The sequence below is a fragment of the Halyomorpha halys genome, unplaced genomic scaffold (assembly GCF_000696795.3).
Source record: "Halyomorpha halys isolate HHAL.00 unplaced genomic scaffold, Hhal_1.1 Scaffold25.1, whole genome shotgun sequence".
NCBI classification, from domain to species: Eukaryota; Metazoa; Arthropoda; class Insecta; order Hemiptera; family Pentatomidae; genus Halyomorpha; species Halyomorpha halys.
In genome coordinates, this window is record NW_027107314.1 from 452,162 (window position 1) to 460,926 (window position 8,765).

The window sequence follows — 8,765 nt, forward strand, 5'->3', positions numbered from 1 at the left end:
TAAGTATTTTTCTTCCTTGTCTCAGCCCTGATGAAGCCGCAGTAGATCGAGTCGTTCACTAATAAATAGTTTTTCTGCTATTCTGTATCTTTCTTGACCATATTCCTACAATAAATTATTTTAAGGTTAGAAAACGATTTATGTGAATAATAGCTTCGACTTGGAAATGGGATTACTATGATCTTATGATTCTCTAGGAATGCGCCTTTTATTGATATCTATGTACGATATATTTTACACTTTTCTTTATTTAAAAAAAATGGCATAGTTCATCTTCTACCTTCAGGTTCTAGCCGGCTTCAGTAAATACTTAATCTTATATTTAATCAGTTATATTTAATAAAAAACAACACTAAGAATTGATAAACTCTAGAGGGCACACCCAGTCCCTATTAAATGGTTATCATATCTTTTGTCGGAGAAAAACTCTGACTTCTAAAAAGTATTTTCTTATTTGTTGATTTTTTAAAAACCTTTTCTTTCTTTTTCAGGTAGGTGTAGTTTCACTTCAATTTTTCATGTTTCGTAAGTAGAGTATTTTTATAAGTTCACTAGTATCTAAATTATTCTCTGCACTCAATTTGTTTTTTGGTGGAATGTGCTAGTTTGTTGCTAATTCTAATTCACGAGTATTTTCTGTCAGTTACTTGATGTGATTAGAAGTTCCTTAATTTTCAAAAACTATTTCATTAATAACAACAAAACTTAATTTAAGAGATCATCAACATAAGTCATTTATTTTATTATTCATTTCATTTTATTATTTATCTATTTATCTTTTTTGCAAAAATGTATTAATTGGTTAAATACTCATTTTAAATTTTGAAATGAAGGACTCCATCTTGACAAGAGACATACTTGGAATCCACATACAAGACAGAAACGACAAGAAACTGCTCGTATATTCCGATTGCCTCAACACCTACTTGATAAACGCTCTAAACTTCCCACTCACTACATCAGGGGGGTACGAAAAAAAAAATCCCACTCACTACAAAAAATTAGTATACACTACGATAATCAGATCCTATGGAATTGAGCTCCGGGGTCTACCAAACCATCAAATTCCTCCCGCATCCAATCCTTACAATCCAAAATCCTACGTAAAATCTTTGATGCTCCTTATTACGTTACAAATAAACTCATCCACAAAGGCCTTAACATCCCATTCGTTGCAGATTTGACCCAAAACAGATACGCGTCTTTTCATTCCAAACTCCTTACCTATCCGAACCCATTAATTATTAAACTCGAACCCTTAACAAACCCCGATAATCCTCCGAGGCGTCTGAAAAGAAGATGGCTACGGGACCTTCTAATTTAAATTAATGCTTGAAGTACCACCAATGGGTGGTTTCTTCCCAAGATTTCCAAGTGTGTATGAAACATACAACACATTTACTTATTGTATTTATTTGTACAGTTGTAAATCACATTAAATAAATTTAAAAAAATTGATATTAATTGAGTTGTTAAGAAAGTTTATTTAAATTTTGTATGATGGCAGATTTATTGGAATAGATTTGTTTTAAAAAGGCGCTAAGGAAAACATAATACCAACTTTTAAATTGTTTTATGATTTATAGGGCGTATTGTACACCCAAAACATGACATGACTTTGTGTTCAGTTGAAGGATGAATAAACTTCAAAATAGCTCGTCACTCCACGATATCCACCTAGTAACAACCATATTTTGAATAGGAGTTATTCAGTAAGTCAAATCAGGCGGTAGAGCGCTATAGGCTGTGACATTTTTATTTTACTTAATTTTTGGCGATAATTTAATATTATTTGTTTTCTAATGCTAAAGGTAGAAAGATATTTTCGGGTAGTTAAATCAGTTGGCCGAAGAAGACGAACTTCTTATAGATGGTCTAGTGAAGGTTTCGGTATGAAGCTTTGTCAAGGGCGTTCCGCCTCTCGAGTTTTCATTGGCCGCTCGTTCAATTTCTATTCCTGGTTGAAGACAATTTATCGTCATAGTATTTACCTGTAGTATATCTTCTTCATAACCATAAATACATTACTTTGTTTTGAAGTATACCTTAAAATAAAAAGATATCATATTTCAGGTTATCTTGTCCAATGTCAATCTCATTTGATCCGAAGAATTAGAAAATAAAAAAAATTATATAGTTCGTATATTTCAGCATGATATTGATATAATAAGGGGATAGCCCCAACCCAGGTTTCATCTTCATTAAATTTTTCGGTCTCTATCGAATAATGAACTTCAAGTTATCATATTAATATAGTGTATAGTATATCTACATTGACTATACAGAATATGTTTTTCTGTGCATATGATAAAAATCAGTACCATAAGGGATTTAATTACGAAGTTCGGATTGTTACAGAATTTTTATTACATCATTGCTTTGGTTGAATCATGTGTCATAATTGACACTTGTTAGTTGTTATATTTGTTTTTATTATTGTTTTAGATATAAATAACACTGCAATTTTCGATTTTTACTTATCTATGATCTCGAAAAATTCTTAACCGATTTACTCGCCATTTTTTCAAAATGCCGTCCTAGGTAGGTTAATAACGAAAATTATTTCAAAGTAAACAGTGTAAAAATATTAAAATTAGGTAAACAATAAATGATAATATACATAATAGAGGGGAAGAAGAAATATTTACAAAATTATAAAATAAAATAAATTAATTTAAAAAAAAAATTACATGGATAGAAAAAAGAAGAAATAAAGTTAAAATAATGGGATACAATAAATGTAAGTGATTAAGAAAGACAATATACCCAAATGAGTGGAGATGCAGAGATATGTAAATTATATAATACAAAATTAATAATAAAGTAATTAATATAAGTACACTAAAGTAGGTAACAAACACATGAATCTAAATTAAAAAATAAGTTACATGAATATAAAAGAAAAGGAAGGATAGTAAATATAAAAGTAATTAAATATGGGATGAGAATTTGGAAAAACAAGAATAGAAGAACAGGAAAGTAGGATTCTGAAATGCCGAACGAAGAGAAAAGAGAAATTTTTATATTAGACATCGGCGGAATTGCCTTCATCTGTTTTAGTGATTAGTGTGAGACTGTGAAACTAAAATTAAAATTGAAGACTGTCCTTGATAGGTATAGACCAGGTGGTCCGCAAAGTTGGACGTTTAAAATGAATTTATGAACAATGTTAAGGCTAAATAGATATATTATATTATAATTGAAAAAAAAAAATCAAATCAGACCGTTTTTTTTTTCTGAAATTAGTTTGTTAAAAGACAAAAAACTTCAGTATTGTATTTTAGTTTAGAAACATAAAAAATTATTCAAATTATAAATCATATTCCTCTAACCTTCTTCTCTAAATCGTGTTGTCTTACTATTGTGTGTTAGTCATTCGGCATAACGTGTTACTAGTTGATAAACTACTAAAATACTAGGCTATTTGATAAAACTGCCTAATGTTAATTATTCTTATCCCTAATGTTACATTTACGCCGCCACATGTAGGATAAAATATTTTTTTTGATGATCTAGGATTAATTTTAGATAGGCAGAAAAATGAAAAGTGTGATTTAAATAGCCGGGCTTGCTGCCATTGGTTCAGTGAACAGGAAGGCAAGGCGCTGGGAGAGGCAATGTCAGTGTGTGAAGGTCGACCGGATCAGCTCTCCTGCCCAATCGCAAATTCATCCTTTTCTTCGTCTTCGATGAGGTGAAGGATTCTGCTTCCAAGGTTAAATATCTCTTGTTATTTAACCAATGGTCAATATATAACAGACAAACACAAATACAGATCAAATCTTGCTCGTTAATGGAGGATTAAAAATTAATAAACTCAATAATTTAAGCGTTTATTTCATGAGGAAATGCCAGTTATTAAGGGCTCATTAGCTCAATGAAAATATACCTCACCTTCCGATCTCAACCTGTGGACCAGTAATGATTTTTTATTGGATCCTCCCCTAAAAATAGAAATTTCTCTCCTATAATTGAATATTTCTTCACTTTTATCACCATTTACGAAATATTCGCTGAATTTACTACGAGGTAGCTATCAATGTTCTTGGAAATATTGCTTCATTAGACGAACGGTGCAACCAAAACGCTGTAAACCAGTAAAAACGAATTATTTACGGAAATACTTTTTAAATTCTCATGCAATGAATATTTGAGGTCCGATCATAGGGCTTTAATAAAAGTTACTTTACATTTCATCAGCATTTGAATGTTGTATCCAATATTGTGAGGCTAATAATTCGTTACTTTCAGGGTAATATTAGGAATGTGAGATGTGAGGGGGGGGGGGAGGAATTGATAGCTTCAGCAATATTTATTCTTTGTATTATTTTTGTTTTCTCGAGCTTAGGTTTTTTTCTACCTTTTATTAGTTTGGGTTTTTTAAATATTTTTATTGTCATTATAATAGTTTTACTTTTTATTTCTTTTTTTAGAGGCAATAATTAGTTAATAATATATAGTGAAAATAAAGTGAAATATAATACTGAAATGAATGTCTATTTATTAATCTCCAGTAATTACGTCTAATTTGATCCCTGTCACTATCACGAATAGATTTGAGATATCAGTTACTATCCATTGTCTCTAGTTGCTTGTAAATCCCATACCTTTATAACCAAATGAAATAACTTAAATTATAGCAGATAGGGCATAACTTCAAAGTGATGTAGAAATGCCGGTCGTTTTAGTATTTGATTTAATTTTATTTTCTATTTACCGCTTTGTTATAACAATCTTCACACCTTAAAAAGAAATTCAAATAATTAAAATTAAATCTTATACTTCTATTTGATTAATATACATTAAGTGTATTTAATGTGCATTAAATGAATAGAGGATACACAATAAAATATATTTGCCTTTGCAGATAAACTTGTGATGAATATGAACATGATAAATGAATGATAAATATGCAAGGTAAATCAAAATATTTTCTTAAATACTAAAAGCCACAACAAATGAACAATACAATATAATCTACGAATTACGGGGGATTATTTAATATTACTAAAAAGAGACAAGTGATTTAGAAAAGGTTATCAAGAAGAAAATATAATATTATACAACCCGCTTTCAGGTGTAGATATAAACAATATACTCTGTTTTTATGGTTTATTTTTTAGTTTATTAATTTGCATTAACAAAACTAAATAAACAGAGTGAAACTAAGGTTTTATTTTTTTATTGTGAGACCAAAAAGTTCTTCCTAAATTAAAAATATTGTGTTAATTTCATGTTTTATTAACTACTGGCTAAATAGCAATTAAAAATGCAGTTTAAGCACATAAAGTTTAATGAAAGATCTTAAGTGACTTTTGTAAGATATCCCAATAGCACAGAAAAGTTTGATTAGAACCAGACTAATTGTCAGTTTGGCTGAACTAGAATGTCCAATTAACGATCTGTAAACGTTAAGATCTGAGAGTGACGTCTTGTGCTGTCTTTCACCTCTGAAACGAATTTCATAATTGGTAAAGTTAAGACGTCAAGAGAAGCTGATAAAGTGATAATATTGGCCTTGTCAATTTGTTATACAGCCTTGAGAAAATTGTGAACCTTGAAAACTTGAGGCGAGAGGTTTTCAGTATTAATTATTATTTAGTTTATTTTGACAATGACTTTATATTATTATTATTATTATATGAGCGACAGACCATGGAGGTCTAAGTACTCCTGCGATTTTTTAGGAAAGACATCACGCGTATATTTTTTTTTGTGAGTGCAACCCATTGGCTAACGGGTCTCTGCTAATGCCCGAGGAGAGGATTTGTATAATTTTTTGCTTGTAAAAATCCCAGATGGGGCTGGGCTCGAACTCTCATCCTTTGAGATTGCGATGCATGCTGCTACTGCTGCCCCCGACAATAACTTTAAAATATATATATTTTGATTTGTTTACTTTGCTTAGAAAATGAACCTTTATATTGGTTCATAAGTTTTTAAAAATTTACTTATTGATATTTACAACTGTAATAGAATTAACAACAGTGAATATGAAATCACAAGAGCTATCCATAGCATCAATGATATAGTGTTTTTAAAGTGCTGATCGCTAGCAGTGAACTCTTAGTTTTGATTTTCGATTGAAGTATTATAAGAAGGTAAAAGTAAAAAATTGAGTTATAATACCCAAATTTTTTATTAGTGGAATAAAAATTATGTATATTTTCTAGTCAAAATTGATAGGTCTGCCAATTATAGTTATGGAGGCTAAAACATGGTGGCTGTTTGTAAATGTTAAGAAAATTAATTTTTCATTCAGAGCTCCATATCTTTATAGCTACTTACAACACTAGAGAACATTATTTGATATTGTTTTCACGATATTTGCCAAAATAAATCACGAAATATTGATGTTTTGGCAGAATTTTTGATTTTGAAAAATTATATTTAAGGAACCATTAGACGTTTTTTGCGGGACCATCTTAGTAATGTTATGTACTCATTCAATGAAGAATTTAATATTAATTGGTTATTGAAATAGATACGTTTATGCTGGACAACACTTTTGTAGTTATAAATCAATAACTAAAAAAAAAACTCTAAATTATCTTGTTCATTTTTTTGATGTACAAAAAGAAAAACTAGCATACATCAAATTTACGTCAAGTAAAGCTATCGGGTTACTGTTTTCTTAGGCGTTTATTTTTACCAAGTATCCATATTTTACTGGTCTGTCACATTGCAGTGGTATTCAAAAAAACCTATAACAAATCGTGCAAAACAGATTGTCATTTTAGGACCAAATGTGTCGTTATTAGTACCCAGTACATTAGCAGAGGTGGTAACAAAATCTGGAAATAAGTAAATGGTATTATAATCTTTTGCATCAATGTCAAATGTTATAAACATCGGCTTATTGCGGTCACCCGTTATAAAAACTTGTGATTTGCCCGCCCTTAAATAGTTTTATTTATCAGTTATTAGTATGCCATTTATTATCTTTTCGTATCATTGATCAATCATAAATAATGTTTTTTTCCTAATTCATTCGATAAAAACGTTTACCATTGCAGTTAAAACATAGAGATCTTAACGTCTCCTTACTGTTCAAGAATGAATAAGAAATTCTCTCTAACAAAAAATCCCCATTAATACTGACATATTTTAGTTAAACACATATCTCTGACTGAGACAACAGCATTTTTCAGGCTCCTAATTCGTTTTAATAATGAATTTATTGAAAAAATGTTAATATGTTAATTGAAAAGCTATTTCAAGGTTAGTTTGGAATGTTATCATCGGATCTGTGAAGTACATCTGATTTCCCTAACAAATGGCGCCCACTCTGATAACCTCGCGTGCTTGGAAGGAAACTAAAATATATCTGGATCATTGGCCGAGGTCGATGCTACATTTTGTACTCAAGAACTTGAGAGGGCTCCTCTCATCCTCGAGTAGCCTTCTACGACCTCTCTTTTCTGAAATGGAATCCACCCAGCAACAGCAAAACTTATAACTTATTTATTGGTTATATTTCTAAAATTATCCTTTTCGTATAATGTGAAATTAATGTTTAGGTCATTTCGAAAACAGTAGTTTCTTTATATACGAATTCCTAAATTTTCATGTGTGGTATATGTGTGTGTATGTATATAAATAAGTAATACGTTTGAGGTTTGGCGGAGTCAAGAGATCTGAGTGCCACATAATGGACATGGAAAGTAGACTTAATCATTTAGCAGATGTGGTCATTGAGCCACTTTGCACAATAAAGTATTTTTTTTTTTACATTATAACAGGTTATTATTCCTACAATAAAGCTTACACTAATGTTTTTATAAGTGATTAAATGAAGAATAATTATCTTAGAAACATTTTTTTTTTTAATCTGAATTTACAAATATGAAACTAATTTTTGTCAGCAGCGACAAGCATCGTTATCTTCAATGATTTTCGAATTAACTGAATAAGAAAAATTGTATTGAAATTAATAAATGTAATTAAATTTTATTATTGGAATAAAATCCAAAAGTTTAAATATTAAAAGAAAAAGTTAACAACCACTGATTCAACGGGTGATCGTCCCAGGGACAGACCGTAGCGTAGGATTGCAATTGTGGTTTCGGCATCGAACTTTCAAGTATGTTAAGGCTTTATTATTGTATTTAAATTAAAATCATATTTGGTTGCTTATAGATGCGCTTTTTTTCAAGTGAATAATAGTCGTTTCTGGAGTTGAATATATTGTTGCGTTATTTGTAATATAAATTTTTGTTTATAAAAAGATGTTGTTTTTAGATATTATTATTACTTAAATCACTTTTCCCTGCATTATCTCATTCCTCGGCCTTCCGTGAGCTCCGTGAGCTACTTATACTGTACAACAGTATTCAATATTGTATACCATTTACAAATAGATATACCATGCGTTTTAATTAAAGTAATAGGTAAACTGAGTATGTGGGTAAAATGTAAAACATAGCATAACCAGCTGAGTGCCTTTATAGGGTTCCCACAGGCATTATTTGTGTAAGCGAGAAAGAAACGTACATAGAAAGAGGAGGGGAGGGAGTATGAGATATAGTCTGACCTTGTCTATATACCTACCGCTCTCATACCATGGGCACCCCTTGTCAGTAGGATAACTTTTGTTCCAAAATAGATTTCCTTATAAAGTTTTGCTTTGTTTTTTCTTTAATTTTTATTTATTTAGGGACATTTGATGTAAAAATTAAGTATAAAAAAAAATGATAAACTGTCTTTAGATCTTATAAAAAATTAATTCTGTGGTTTAATATCCATTTTTGTTTCTATGACCTAAC

The 8,765-nt window shown here is 30.2% G+C and overlaps 1 protein-coding gene across 10 annotated transcripts in view; it reads left to right on the forward strand.

The window, feature by feature from the left end:
* usp (ultraspiracle) overlaps nucleotides 1-8,765 on the forward strand; it is a 114,383-nt gene that overhangs the window by 62,677 nt on the left and 42,941 nt on the right. For 3 of the 10 annotated variants that reach the window (XM_067045609.1, XM_067045606.1, XM_067045610.1), the window contains one exon: nucleotides 492-525. The exons of the other annotated variants lie outside the window; for them this stretch is intronic. In XM_067045609.1, the coding sequence (XP_066901710.1) occupies nucleotides 492-525 (34 nt within the window). The remainder of the gene's footprint in view (nucleotides 1-491; nucleotides 526-8,765) is intronic. 10 annotated transcript variants of the gene reach the window in all.